A 15,977-nucleotide genomic window follows, 5' to 3' on the forward strand; every position below is an offset into this window, starting at 1 on the left:
GTGGTCACATTTGCACATTTCATGTGCCACCATCCGTCGCATTGGTCACACTGCACACAATCGTCAAAATTCTCCGAGCGGTCACAGCAGATACAACCAGTTGTTTGATTCTTCTCCGAGATATGTGAACTGGTGAGGTTATCATCATCATGGTGGTGATCATCCGAATTCATAATGGCGATAATTCTTAAAGTTTTGTTCAGAGAACAAAGGGGAATTCTTCACCGACTCTTTTAGCAATTCGCAGACTCGTTGGTGCGAGATAGCTTTAAGCTAGAATTCATTTTATTAGTAAATTTGTTCTTATAATTCAATTATCTTACTCACAATTATCGGTTTTTAACCACTTTTAACTGAACAAGAAATACTTACTGTAACAAACTGTGATAATAGGTTAAGCTAGATATATAATGAATTTACTGCACGGGAATTTATATTTAGGTAGAACTATTGAAATGTATGACTTAACATCGTCACAAACCTCGTGTTCCGCACACTCTCGGTATGATTATTACACAAAATGAATCGTTCCGCCCGTGCACGACAAACTTGTCAAACGTAAACGTTCGACGCATCATTTACATCCGGTAGAGCAGTGCTGGCAGTAACAGGGACAATGAACCAGTATCTCACTTCTGGTCACAGACAGCATCACACTGATTTAGAAAGTTTTTAATTCTTGTTTAGACTTAAATTCGGGATCATTTGATGAAGATTAATTTCGGAGCGAACATTAAGCAATTCATTTGCTTGGTTCAGATAAAATGGATTAATCATAGATAATTCATGGAAATCTGATTATTTGGAGAATATGGGTTTTAAACTAGTTTTCTAATTATTTTTACGTTTCGTCTTTGACTCATCAGTGCAGAGCAGTTCAAATTGAACTGCTTAGTGCTAAACTCGGCAGTTCAATTTGAACCGCTAAGCAGACGTAAAGTTTCTGCTACTTAGAGAACACTTTTTGTTTTGCAACGAAGTGCAATGTCTTTTCTGACGTGCCGAACGAAAACGTGTTTTCGACTATTTCTGGCCGATGCAGGTATGGTCATTTAGGGGTTAGCCAAATTTTGTGCTAGGGCACATAACTAGAGATGGGCAATTCGCTCCTGAGCTGTTCCAGTGAATCGAATCATTGAAGTGAGCTGACAGCTCACAGCTCTTTTCAAAAGAACCGCAGCTCACCAGCTCACTCATTTACTACCGAGTTCACTGCATTATGACGAAGGGAACACGCAACGAGATGATCGGATCTTCGGCTCTTTAAGAGATTCAATTTAGTCCACATCAATTAAAGATAAATTAATTCGCATTGCATTCATTGCATCATTGCAAATCAATAATTTAATTTCAATCACGCATATGAAAGAAAACCAGTGCATAAGAAAGTTCAAACTAAAAGAGCTGTTCGGAGTTCGGAGCTGTTCACCAAAATGAGCTGTTTTGCTCACCTCTACACATAACCGTTTTCATTATTTTTACGTTTCGTCTTTGATTCATCAATGCAGAGCAGTTCAAATTGAACTGCTTAGTGCTAAACTCGGAAAACGGTTATGTGCCCTAGCACAAAATTTGGCTAACCCCTAAATGACCATACCTGTATCGGCCAGAAATAGTCGAAAACACGTTTTCGTTCGGCACGTCAGAAAAGACATTGCACTTCGTTGCAAAACAAAAAGTGTTCTGTAAGTAGCAGAAACTTTATGTCTGCTTAGCGGTTCAAATTGAACTACCGAGTTTAGCACTAAGCAGTTCAATTTGAACTGCTCTGCACTGATGAGTCAAAGACGAAACGTAAAAATAATGAAAACGGTTATGTGCCCTAGCACAAAATTTGGCTAACCCCTAAATGACCATACCTGCATCGGCCAGAAATAGTCGAAAACACGTTTTCGTTCGGCACGTCAGAAAAGACATTGCACTTCGTTGCAAAACAAAAAGTGTAAGTAGCAGAAACTTTACGTCTGCTTAGTGGTTCAAATTGAACTGCCGAGTTTAGCACTAAGCAGTTCAATTTGAACTGCTCTGCACTGATGAGTCAAAGACGAAACGTAAAAATAATAAAAACGGTTATGTGCCCTAGCACAAAATTTGGCTAACCCCTAAATGATAGTTTTCTAAGTTTTTTAAATATTATTGCAAAATCGCTGTACTACATGGAGCTGGTGTGCTTAAAATATAATCTAGCTCAGAACCTGAAATCTCCAAAATTTTTTTTGTGGAAAATTGTTCGGAATGTCATGGTCTACATTATGAAGAATATGTTAGATAGGACGAGAAATCGATAGTTTTTTAAGACCATAGAAACATTTTGCATATCTTAGATATGAATATTAGGGGGGGGGGGGGGGGGATTGTGGTTTAACGGTATAACTCCGAAACTACTGCTATCAATTTTGGCACAGATAGTTCTTGGTCTTCAGAGATGATCATAAGTGTATTTTTATGGGGGGTTTTTAACAGGAAATCATGAAAAAGATGATCTAATTGAATGAGTATCGATACTTTTTGAAGACCAAGACCGTGTTTGCTAACAGGGGGAATTTTATGCAAAACGTTCGAGTTTTACGAAATCAAAATTTTTCGACAGGCATAGATATTTATTACAAATAAGAGATGGTCGTTAGGATATTTATACGCGTGAAAAGATAGCAAGTGTCTAACATATTGAAGAAGCTCTCAGCTCAATTGTTTGTAAATATCGGTATAATTCCACAACAACTCAGTAAATTATCGCCAAACTTGGTAGAGGTACTTTTTGCAATTCAGAGGTGGTAATAAAGCTATTTTTTCTTGTCGACATCAGATATTCATTGCACAGGTGAACAAAAGGTTGGAGTTTGTAGCAAGTGCCTCTAAAAAGAGGCTTATTGTTAAATTTATCTTATTCGTCGACAAACGAGGGAGGATATAGACTAGGAGAAAAGAGTCTCGAAAATCAATTTTCATCCCCCCCTCCCTCTCTTTTTTTGACGAGCACGGATACTTACTCATTCGACTCATTCGACTCATTCGACGAGAAACGATACTTCTTGATTAATACAGATTAATACCTTCACATCAAAATAGATTAAAGGGAAGAAGTGTAGCAAGTGCCTCAAACATGGGAAGTATAAAGTGAATTGATCGGATTTTACGAAAAAATTGTACTTCTTGACCAGTACTTCATGTTTCTAGCAACTAAGTGTGGGTCACAAAAATATTCACAAGAGGCAGGGGGAATAAACAATCTTAACCAAGGGAGGTAAAATTGATCTGAATTGACGAAGAAATCATAAAATTAATGTGCATTTTTTTCATGTAAATTGAGAAAACTGTCGAACCGAGCTGATGAAAATAAGTTTACGATAACATTTGAATTAACTGAATCGTTATTCTATAGAACGAAACTGTTACCTAACGTAGTTATGAACAGCCTTTCGTTATTCAATAATCATTATCACAATCTTGAGCAATTGTGTGGAAATAAGTTGTGTTTCACTACGCTCTGAGTATTTATTGAAAAATATATCAGAACAATTTCTAAAACTGTTTTTGCGGCCTTGCCTTCACGAAACATTTCTGAGCAACGCCGGGTAATTCAGCTAGTATGATATAAAGAAGAGCGTATTATTCAAAGGACTTGCTAGTTGATGCACGGAAAAACAATCACTTTGGCAATGCCGTTCGTCGATTCCTGAACCACAGACAATAACGGTCAAAACAACAACCGAAAATAATAGTCAGAACATTTAACATCTTTTTTTAACTAAATGCGAAAACTGTTAGAGAATCTTATATTTAACGTATCCCACCAGAAGGAAATCGTTGAAGTCACATGTATTTTTGATATCAAGTTCCTGAAGAAGGTCTTTCTGTGGCTGACGATTAGCGAGATGAGAATACCCAGGAGATCGCTAACTTCAGATAAACGTGGCACCAATGATCACCAACCTATCCAATGTCCTCCAGATGTGTGGTTCTACAACAATAATCTCGCAAGTAAAAATATAGAGGATTATTAGTGTAAAAGCAGCAAAAGTTTTGACAAAAATCATTTCCTTGATCACGGTTATGGTTCCGGACAACTGCCACAGGAAGCATTTTTGTAAAACGCAACATAGAATTAAAGGAATAATTGTTCCTTTAAAATTTATTTTTGTATTTGTGTATCGCCTAATGGAATTAGTCCTATTTTGATGCAGTTATTAAGTTGTTGCTTTTGAATAACCATTTTTGGAGTTTCCAAAAATTTTTGCTCGCAAGTGTTTTTTTTTTCAAAAGTAACAGCAAAAAGATAACATAATGTGATATCAATTGAAAAATTGATGAACTGAGATCAAATTAAGATTTCAATGTCATGTTGCTATCATAATAAGATTTCAATTTGCTCTCATTTTGATGTTTGACTTTACTCGGGCTACTAGCCTTCCATGAGGGATAGGGAATTAATGAAGAATGATACCACCCATCTTCCAATTTAAGGGGGCAAAAGTTTAAATGAAAGTGAATCAATAATCATTGTTATGAACTCCTCTGATTCCAAAGTAAAATAGTAACCGAACCTGTAGATGATTGAGAGAAAAAATCAACATTTGTTTAATTGCGGGAATTGAATCTTTTCTAAAAACAACATTCATCTTCCTAGAGATGCAGGTGTATGAAATTGATACATTGGTGGAGGTATTTGGTGCTAACGTTTAAGGTCATGAAAAAAGAGTCCAAGAACAACTAAATTAAACTAGGTGTAAGGATGTTGAAAGAGTTAGATGAATGCAATGAATGAAGTAGGAATTATTAGGTTGGACTAACATAAATTATTAGGGGTAGGTGTAGAAAATTATGAAAGAAAATAGAAAGTGATTCCTGAACTTAGGATGGGTGAGAAGATGTAGCGAAAATCAATAAGTAGGCTGTTTCACGTGTTTTTTTTCTGCAATTTTTTGTCGTGGGCTTTACTTACTTTACTATGGGCGCATTTTCAAAATTCACCCTCTGAGAGAGTGATAAATTTTTGAACGTGAAAATCTCTTGTTGTATCTAACGTATCAATATAATTTTTGCTACATCACATCGGCAGTATGATCATAGTTTTATGATAAATCTCAATGATTTCCGAGACAAATTTCGGACGAGTTTACCGAATGTACACGCCAATAGCAATCTCAGTTCTGTCTAAATGCAGATCTTGTGAATCGAGACAATTTAAGGCACTTTTCAGTCCCGCAGATCATCATTAAGAATCTATTAAATTTTCTCTATTTCCTACCAAAAGCATGCGATTTGAGTTGAAAAAAATTTTCGCCGACCAACCGGGAACTTGACAGCTCACATTGTTCTCAAGCGTTACAAAAATTTTGGTTCTCTGGTTCTGTAAAAACGATTTATTTCGTTTCAAATGGACGTTTCTATGATACCGTCAAACACACCAGAAACGTCGTTCAACACTCGGAATAGCGATCTGTTGACCAAAAAATCAGAAGTTGCGATGCTTTTGGTACTGTTGATAATTTCGGAAAGGCAATCTTCGCATGTGATGTTTTGTTATTAGTTTTTTGGACATTTACTGCTGTATACGATGTAGCATGGTTGTTCCATGTCTAGAGAATCGACAAAGAAAACCGGAATTAATTCCTGTCACCATAAATTCTTAATTCCTTAATTCCACCATAAATACTAGTGCTTCTTCAGTCATTCCAACCTCATCCGATTTCTCCGGAATAAAACCTGCAAAACAATTTTTTCTTGTATCCGGAAATATGCAGTAATTTTTGGTAGGACCATAAGACCTTTCATTTAACCCTAAGATTGGGAATAACGGCTTTGAGTTCAGTTTACAACATTTTTTACGGTTTTTGTTTCACCAGTTTAAGTGACGGTGTACAATATTTAACATACTTTACCCTATAACTTCTGAACCGGAAGTCGGAACCAGATTTTTCGTTTACCCACATATATAGTTCACTTCGTAGTGATGGAAGTAGCTCCCGTGTGGCTAAATTTTTCCAAATTATTTTCCACGTGGCTGCTTGGTATTGCCGTTCGACTCTTGGTATCTCGGTTTGCTGGATATAATAACAATGAATGAGATCAGCGGAGGGGTTTTGGCGAATTTGGAAAGGAAGATATGGAAAGGTTTCTAGGATTAATTTTAGGCAAGGAAGGTTTGTCAAAGAGTTTATACGGAGGGAATTTGATTGCTGGAGGTAGTAGTAGTAAAATGGAAGATATCTGATCTCTTGAATATGTCTACTAATTAGTAGTGCCTTACATTTCAAGCCCGGTAGTTGCAGTTTTAGGCCACCTTCCTCTACACGTCGTGTAAGTTGTTGCATTGGAACCGTTGCACACGTTCCTCGAAAAAGGTAGGAGCGTATGGTGGCTGTTAGTTTGGCCACGTGTGCTGTTGTTAGATGTAAGTTTGCTGCCATGTACCATATTTTCGATGTGATTAAAGTATTTAGCAGGGTCACTTTTTGGTGTAAAGATATGTTGCGTAGAGAGTGCATCCACATCAGCCGGGCGAAATTTGTCACAATATTGTCCCAATTTAAAGACATCATTGTCCGAATCGAGTTCGCGAAGATAACACCAAGAATTTTCGTATTGGGTTCAGTTCGGAGCCACGGTATTGTAATGGGATTTACCGTGATTCCCACATCCACCCCGGTGTTTTACTCTCGTTTGAACGAGCACCAGCTACAAGCTCAAAACGCCTGAATAGACCTCTGATTTCATCCAGCTGTTGTGCACTGCTCACAATAGCACTGATGTCGTCGGCATAAGCAATGATCAAGTCTGTTCCGCATGTTCTTTTCAAGCGCCGCAAGAGTGGATCTAATTATATAATAAATAGGAGCATTGCTAGTGGATCTCCTTGGCGGACCGATCGTTGAATGGGAAAGGGCGCCTTCGATCTCTCTCGGTCGAAGGCACTGCCAAACATCCCGAAGCTGTAATTGTTGAATTGTAGCTTGAAGAACGGGGCTGAAGTTTTGACCCGTCGCATCGCTTATCCGCACCACGCAGTTAAAATCGCCTCCTAGAATTGTGTGTGTGGTTCGGTGACGGAGGTAGAAAGCAAGAGTTGTGTTGAAAAAACGTTCACGTTCGGCACGGCGAGCGCTACCCGACGGAGCATATACGTTGCAAAACGTAATATCATTCACACGCAGTGTGAGTATCCTTCCATCCAGACTTTTTCCAACATATGAAAAAATGATGTGTTCTTTAAGTGCTATTGCCGTACTCTACTGCTATAATCCACGTTGCATACGACGTTGTATCCGGGTAAAGTGAGTTGTTCATTTTCAACTTCTTGCAGGAAAACTATGTCTAGATCCATCGAGCGTACGAATGAGCTAAGAGCGTTTATTTTGGTGGTGTTCGTGATTGTGTTGATATTGATTGTTCCGATATTACAACTAACGTATTCCAACATTATAAAATATCTTCATCAGGCACTTGTACATCGGATGGAGCAGTATCCTCTTCGGACTGACGCACTTTTTTTCCAGGCGGCGGCTTTCGAGAGCGTCGGCTGGCTGTCAAGGATTGCGAGTCATCTGTCTCGTTACCATCATCTGCGTTGTGTGATAGGGCTACAGGATTGGACTGAGGTCGACGGAAGGTTGTCGACGTGTGAGTTCGACGATTTCTGTTGTGGTGGAGTCACAGACTAACAGACAGGACACTCAAATTAGATTCTTCAATCTTTTTAACGGTCATTTCGAATATTCCTTTATTTGGGACAGTACTCACATGTGTCATGATGGCGCCACGTTACCCTATCAAAAACATCCTATCTGTCATCTAGACTGTGTTTATTTTTTTCATTTATCAACAGAGTTGCCATTCATACAGAATTACCAGTAATGTATTGATTTGTATACGTCCATGCGAATTTCATGCAGGATACAGATTTAATACATATTGCCAAAACTATGCCTACTTCTCATCCTCCAACGCAATACAAAATCGAACCCGTTTTGTTACAATATTTACTTGCTTCTTGTCTGCCGCCACTTAATTTCGGGTGAAAATTACCAACACAATAAAAAATAATCTAGATGAGCAACGTTGAGAAAAATAAATGGTTACCTTCTAACATCGCGAAAAAGTTAAATACATTATCAACGTAATCCAATAATTTATTGTGACGATTCATTTTCAAATATTTTGATGAAATCAGGCATCCCTGCAAGCAGCTGATCGGTGTTCACAAATGAGGGGAAACCAACTAGTAAAAAAACTTTTACGTAACACAAGGGGTGTACAGATAGTAAATAGTTCGCGCAGTACAATATAGGTGGAACTAGTGCATCACGAAAAATTATTTTTATTTGAATTTACTCATACTGTCATGTCTGTTAGTCTGTGGTGGAGTAGGCGTTGCTGGAGGGAGCATTTTGTTAATCTGCTGTGCAGTTATAGAGCGTGTTCCGATTGATTCTCGGGGCTGTTGAGATGTTTGTCTTTGAGGCTTCGCTTCCTTGGACTGTTGAATACCTATGTGAGCAAACTCACGACAATGCAAGCAAGTTTGACGCTGACCCTTGTTACTTAGTGCTGTATCCTCTCCCTGGATTGTGATAAGAGATGGAATGGTTTTCCTCACCACCATCCTGGCAATACGAACGCCTGTTTTTACGCCTTCAAAAGCACCGTATCGATTGTCCCACAATAGGTCACGAACACTAAGAACATCACCGTAGTCGAAAGGAACTCTGCAATGTGTTCGTTTGAAACATCTTCGGGAAGGTCGAAGATCTGCACTTCAGCTTCTCCGTCTTCCATCATTATACGAAGTTTGTACACTTTTCCGTCAAAAACAAATTCATGTTTGTTGTCGTGAAGCTCCACGATATTTTCAGCCACGTCTCCGGCTTGGTTGAATTTGAATAACGTTTTCGCGCGAGAGTCCAAGCTCCTTCCCGATGAATTTTAGAATTACATCGTGAGAAAGATGCTTTGGAAACTGTGAATAATCAACGCGGAATGTATTCTCCCGCATTACGGAGAAATACTACGCGACAAGTAAGGCACGATGATTAGCAAAGCGGCAAATAAAACTTTATACTGTATGTCAGTCCCTTTTTGATATCGTTGTGACACGGTTGGCGGAAACGGACAACGATAAGTTTATCCGTTGTACACTAGCATCTGGAATAGAGTCAACCGTTCCTGCTGCAGCGGAGGCGAGAACTAGTGTATAACCCTGCATCGTTCTATTCGGAGGCGAGTCGCCTTGAAAAATCATCATCTCTCAGTTATGAGACTAGTAAAACCCTCTTGTTCTTTGTGTTCGTTTAACATCGAATCATTATTCCCCAATCCCAATCAGTATGTAATTCCCCGTATAAAAATAAGTAAAACGGAATTTGTATTATTTGTTTTTATCTTTAATGTTGAACCTTCAAGTCCGTTCTGTGTGTTGTTTGTGTTGTGATCCGTAACAGTTGCGTAGTAAGTAACGGTCGTTAGTTCTCCAGAGCAATAGTGACAACGCCAACCCTGAGTATAAAATCACTAGCTAATCCATTGGCTCAAAATTTATTAAAATATTTCGAAAATAATGACACAATTGAAAATTGATGAAAGAGTCAGTGCTTTTTTTCGAAACCCTTCCGTACCGGCCCAGCACAGGCGCTGACGTACAAACTACAGTGAAAAAAATATCGTTGAGTTTGCCGGACGGATGCTACACTGACATTGATCTGCACTAAAATGATACTGTGCCGGATAGGTGTGAATACGCGCACAGAAAACAAATAAACAATATTCACATATTTCCAATCCGGTTCAGTGTCGTCACGACACCGTGCACGAACACCGATATTATTTCATTTGTTTTGTATGCGCGCATTCATCACCGTTTTCACTGAAGTTGGTTTGTCAGTACCTTTTCTGTGCCGAAACGGAAACTGCACGAAAGGTTTCCGGCAACACTGAAGCCACTTTCACTGAACTGTCGCTGAGCTGATCGGAACGGAACGGAAAGGTGTGAATAGTCCTTAATAGCAATGCATTGAACCTGTTCAAAAGGGTGTGCATAGTCTTTAATATAATAATCGATATGCAATAATTACTAAATTTTATCATGCAGTGTGTTTCTTTTTCTTTGTCACATTTCATAGCGGTTTGCAAAAAAAAAGTCTGTCGCAACAATTCGGTTACTGAACAGTTATGTTACAACTTTTGGTCACTCAGTATGTCATAATGTTAATTCATAACATTATTTTAACTTTTATCACCATTCATATTCCGACTTGTTCTGTTCTATTTATCTTGTGTTTTATATTCTATGTTTATGCAGAAAATACCGTTTGAACATGTAAAAGGCGAGATGGATCAATCATAATCTTAGCTAGTATGTATGCCAGACAACACAAAAGAAAAAACCTGTTTTAATCCACCTAGTGGTGTAATGATGCCTTTCTCATGTACATATAATATTGTGGTATTCTATTCAAAATTTTTCTCTTCGATTTTTGAAAGAAACCAAGAGATTGTTTATGCATAACATACAGAATAAAACAGTGCTTTAATTGCGTAAGTCATCCTTAAGTTGCACTTCCGGCACCGGAACCCGAGAACCGGTATAATCAAAGTCGGTTCATAAGGCCACCAACTAACATGACACACAAACTCTTCTAGTACGCACTCTAAATTACGATTATAATGTTGCATCCGAAAATATGTGACGATGTACAGTATTGAACACACATTACCCTATAACTCCGGAACCGGAAGTCGGAGGAATTCCGTATGGGATCGGAAGACCTTTCATTTGAATCTAAGTTTGTGGAAATCGGTCAAACCATCGCTGAGAAAAGTGAGTGAGATCTATTTTGATATATATGACCACTATTTCCGGTACTTCCGGAGCCGGATACCGAGAACCAGGATAGCCGGAATCGGTTTGTTTAGTTGCCTACTGATAATGACTATCGATTTGTGTAGTTTTAAGACCAGTTTAGATTTTTTTTTACGTTTTTGTTTCGCCGGTTTTAGTAACGGTGTACAATATTAAACACACTTTACAATATAATTCCGGAACCGGAAGTCGAATCCGGATGAAATTCAGGAATTCCGTATGGGACCACGAGACCTTTCATTTGAATCTAAGTTTGTCAAAATCGGTTCAGCCATATCCGAGAAAACCTGGTGAGATTATTTGACACATACATACACATGCATACACACACACACACGCACACACACAGACATTGCTCATCATTTTCACTAGTCGGTTTTTCAAGTGATTGCATAACCTTTCTATATGAGAAAGGCAAAAACATGGAAATGAATTTACAATGTATATACTTACTTTCCAAGCTGACAGAAAATACTAGAACCACCGACAGCTTTCATGCAATCGTTATTTGCCTCGCAGATGTATTTCAACAGGCATTTATTATCTGAGTTGTAATAGGATCTAGCGTAGGTTTTTAGAACTGTAATTCCAGCAATTGTTGCGTCACTTAATGAATCCTTTTTCCCTAATTCCCTGGCAGAAATTGAACGATGGGAAAAAGATGTTTTCAGAGCATCCAATAAGTTGACGACAATATTGATAAACTGAAATTAAAAGAAGAATAATACATGTTATTTCAAAAGAATTAGTTCGTCCTATAAAATTCGAAGCTAACATTTACAAAAGCTTATATATTGTTCGTTTATTACGTTCAACTTAGCAGATATTATTCCTTATTTTAATTATTACTTAAAACAGTATTTAAGGTGAAATGTAGCAGAATGCGAAAATCGCGTTTTTGATAAATTATTCAAAAACTAGACCGATTTTCGAAAAACCAAAAACGCTTAAGTTTTCGAAATCAAATTTATCATAACTAAGTATTCTTAGAATTTTGAAATTTTGCTTTGCCGAGCCGTAATTGGTTTTTGAAATGTATAAACGGTTACTGTTCCGTTCCACGGGGATGATTTTAGAACTGAAAAGTAGTGTTTGTAGCAGAATTTCAAAAAGAATCTGAAAATGCAACTCAAAATTATAAAATATTAGCTAAAACAAACGAAACATGAAAAAGTTTACATAAACTTTTCCGCATTTTTTTAATTGCTTGCGCGAGTTAAATTATTCCTTACCTAAACCTCTTTTTAAAAAAGAACAACCACTTGGTTCACTGCCTAGAATTAAACTAAACTTTATTCTTTCATTCGATTATGTCTACAGTTCATACTGCCGAATTGCACTTTCTAGTCAACGTGACGCTCCTCCGCTCCCACGGATCGATGCCCTCAGGTACAAAATGCTCCGTCGGCGCTCCTGTCTGTCCCGTCGGGTCGGCGCCGATGCTAACGTGTCGTCAGCGATTCTCGCTGCCCTCGTTCGGGTAGTTCCGTTGCTAACTCGTCCTTCCTAAGAGATGAGGTTCCGTACGAATCACTTCTCTGATTGTCAAATGTCTAATGTTGGGTTGGATGTCTGGTACTGGATCTTCGACTGTTGTGGTCGGGGCTGCCTGTTGTATGTTTATTGTAGATGATCTATGGATGAGAAATCTAAGGAGAAATGCTATACCGATTAAGCTAGGTAGGGACATAATTCCCCCAAAAAGAGACAGTGTTGGCCACTTTATACTATTGGTTGATAGTCGGATAACGTCTAACTCCTTCCTCGTTTCCAGATGGAGTTTATGTAGATGGTCCAGGCTGATGTTTAGGATCTCTTGGTGCATTTTTACCGCGATTCCGTCTAAGGGTAGTTGTATTGGGTTTCCCGGTAAGGTTTTCATTCTTGAGTTATATGAAGCGTTATTGATGTATAACTGGCAATTTCTGAAGAAAACTACGAATGGTCCGGTCAGGTTTCTGTTTGTTATGCCACAATTTGATGATAGGGTGAAATTTTTTATTGTGTTTATGAACAAGTGTTGGTTGTCTAGAAAGATAACTTCTTCTTCGACTGGGTTGACGGTGAAATTACAAGTTGCCTGTTCTCCTTTCAATAGCTTCGGTATGCATGTTGAATTGTCCAAGTTGATTTCGTTTGCATTGAATATAGTAGGTTCGATTGAGTAAACCTCATCTTTGTGAGTTAGATAAAATCGATGATCTATATGAATTTGCTTATTTTTGTGAATGATCGGGTATAGTCGTACTTTGTTGAATATTCTGGGGTCGAGTTTTGGCATTTTTATCATGAGAGCAATTTCCAGATTGTTAGTTGCCACTGATGTCGTCGCATAATTCGTTGCCTCCAAAGCAGTATGAACTGTTATATTTTCCCTAGCTAAATCATTAATTAAGATATCTATTTCACGCTGGCTTAGAATTTTTTCGTTTACTATTCCTAGTTTAGCCAACATGATTGCATCAGTTATTTGGTTCAATTTCTTGGATAAGTAATTCAGATGAAACAATATCTTAGTAGAATACATTTCGATTGATCTTGTGTTGAACAAATTAATCGCCTTTTTGGTTTCGAACATTGCTTCTTTCAATTGTAGGTTTATCTCACGGTTAATTCTGATCTGCTCATTATTGTTCGTAACTAAATTATTTATGGTAGAATTGATGATTCTCAAATCATTGGCATCTGGACTGCCGGCTATAAATTTCCAAACTGTACCTACACTATCCCAACGTTTATGCCGTCTGATTGGGTCTATGCTTTTTAATGCGAAATCTATTTCGTTGAATTTTTCTTCTACTAGGTCAGAAAATTGATTTTGGCTAAAGTTTTCGAACTGATCCCTAAGGCTTTTTACTTGCATTCTAATGGTCGTTAAATTGAAGTAGTGAATGTAATACGTGTGGTCAAGTTTGATCCGTGCCTCGCCTTGATCGAAGATCAGGACTGGCTGGCGTCCTACGTCCCGTAAGTCGGCTGTCACATCGTGTCTTGATAGTAGTTGGTCTGGTTGAATGAATAATAGCAGTAGCAATCTGAAACGTAGAAGTAGAAGTCGTGTTTTATATTTTCCTTATTTTTAGGTCATCTTTATGAATTCGTCGATTATCGTCGGTTGTAATTGTGCTCTTGTTTATTTTCGAAATTTTTATTTTCTTGTACCTTTTCTTGTGTTTAAGTCTTTGTCGTGTCGTCTCGTATGCGTCTTGATTTTCCTCGATTGGTATAGGTTTCTTTTTTTTATTATGGTGTTCCAACGCGTTTTTCTGAGTTTGCAGTAGATTTCTGTAGGTTTTTTCAATAATTTCTGGGGTACGAGAAGAGGGGAGAATTATTTCCAAAGGAGTGAAATTTGTGGAGGAGTGAATAGAAGAATTATATTTCTGTACAGATAGTTGGATCAGGTCTGGCGTTGCTAGATTCGGGTTTTCAGTTTTTGTGATTCGATAAATTTCGAGGAGCGTTGAATGGAAACGTTCAACGATTCCGTTCATCTCACTCCGTCCGGTGGCGGTTACGTATGGGTTGATTTTATGTATGTTGTAGAAATTAACGAGCTCTCCCGTCATAAAGGATTTCTCGCCATCCATCACAAGTGTGCTTGGTGCTTTGTACTTTAAAAGAATATCCTTTATTACTGGTATGAGGTCGATGGCTGCTCTTGATTCAATTTGTGTGACTTGAGCGAATTTTGAAAATTTGTCGACATATGTTAGAAAGTGAAGACTTTCCAAAAACATAATGTCGATGTGCGCTATTTCGAATGGAGCCTTTGGAATTGGTGTTTCTTGTATAGGAAACTTTATCGGGTTCCTATCATATTTGCACTCATGGCAAATCTGACAGTTAGTGATAAAATCTCCTACTTTTTGAGCTAATTTTGGGAAGAAGTATTTCCGAAATATTTGCTGCTTATTTTCCTGTGCACCTCTATGCGCTCTGTGATGCTCAGTGCGAATAATATTCCATTGGTCATCTTCTTCTGTTATGTCCTCGAGCATATTCTGAGTGAAACGAATCGTTAACAGATTTTGTTGTCCGAAATGTCTTTTATAGACTTCTTGGATTTTTCCCATTATGTTCTCATCTGTTAACAAACCATTTACCTTAGAATAGTTAAAGTGGTTTTTTAGTACCTGTAATAATAAATTGTCGTTAATTTCATTTATGTAAACCGTAATTCTTGTGTATCCTGAAAATGGAATTTCTGTTATTGTTTTATCGGGTCCTTTCTTTATTATTACTTGATGACGAAATACGTTGATTGGCGATTCCGTTGAGGGTATATAAAAGTCGTCGCTATTTTCGGCTGAATGTTGGGTTGCTGTTAAGGAGCATACAATTCTACTTAAGGCGTCTGCCACCACATTTGCTTTTCCCGGCTTATACACGATTTCATAATCGTGCTCCTCTAGGTATGCCTTCCATCTTTTGAGTTTGGCATTTGTGTTTTTTGGGGATAAAGCAAACGTTAACGGTTGGTGGTCGGTTAAAATTTTGAATTTTGCCCCGTATAAATAATTCCTAAATACTTGCAGTGACCAGAAAATTGCTAGCATTTCCTTCTCTGGTACTGAGTATTTTTCTTCCGCCGAAGACAAAGTTCTGGAAGCAAAGTGAATCGGTTTGTCTTTTCCGATGTCACCTTGGGATAAGACAGCACCTATAGCAAAATCAGATGCGTCTGTTGTGAGAATGAAAGGTTGCCCATAATCCGGGTAAATGAGGACGTCAGACGATTTCAATACGTTTTTCAACTTGTCGAAGCATCGTTTTTCATCACATGAAAGCGAAATTTTCCTATTTGATGAGGGATTCCTTTCCCCCCGAAGAAGGTTTGTAAGAGGTTTTGCGATTTTCGCAAAGTCTTTTACAAATCTTCGATAATAACTCATCATTCCGAGGAAAGAACGGAGCTCTTTGAGATTCGTAGGCTCTGGATACCTATTGATAACATCGAATTTTTTAATATTAGGTTTGATTCCTTCCGCTCCAATAACAAACCCTAAAAATTCAATCTCAGAATGCAAAAACTCACATTTGTCTAACTGAATCTTGAGATTTGCATTACTTAGTGTTTCTAGAACAATTTTAAGATTTTCCAAATGTTCATCTAGGGTCT

General features: G+C 38.0%; 1 protein-coding gene across 6 annotated transcripts in view; it reads right to left on the reverse strand.

The window, feature by feature from the left end:
- LOC131437131 (uncharacterized) overlaps nucleotides 1–15,977 on the reverse strand; it is a 291,169-nt gene that overhangs the window by 52,645 nt on the left and 222,547 nt on the right. For all 6 annotated transcript variants that reach the window (XR_009230718.1, XR_009230717.1, XM_058606296.1 and 3 more), the window contains one exon: nucleotides 11,309–11,559. Coding sequence is in view for 4 of the 6 variants with exons in the window: in XM_058606296.1 (XP_058462279.1) it covers nucleotides 11,309–11,559 (251 nt within the window). In the remaining 2 variants the exon portion in view is untranslated. The remainder of the gene's footprint in view (nucleotides 1–11,308; nucleotides 11,560–15,977) is intronic.

Source organism: Malaya genurostris, chromosome 3 (assembly GCF_030247185.1).
Source record: "Malaya genurostris strain Urasoe2022 chromosome 3, Malgen_1.1, whole genome shotgun sequence".
NCBI lineage: Eukaryota > Metazoa > Arthropoda > Insecta > Diptera > Culicidae > Malaya > Malaya genurostris.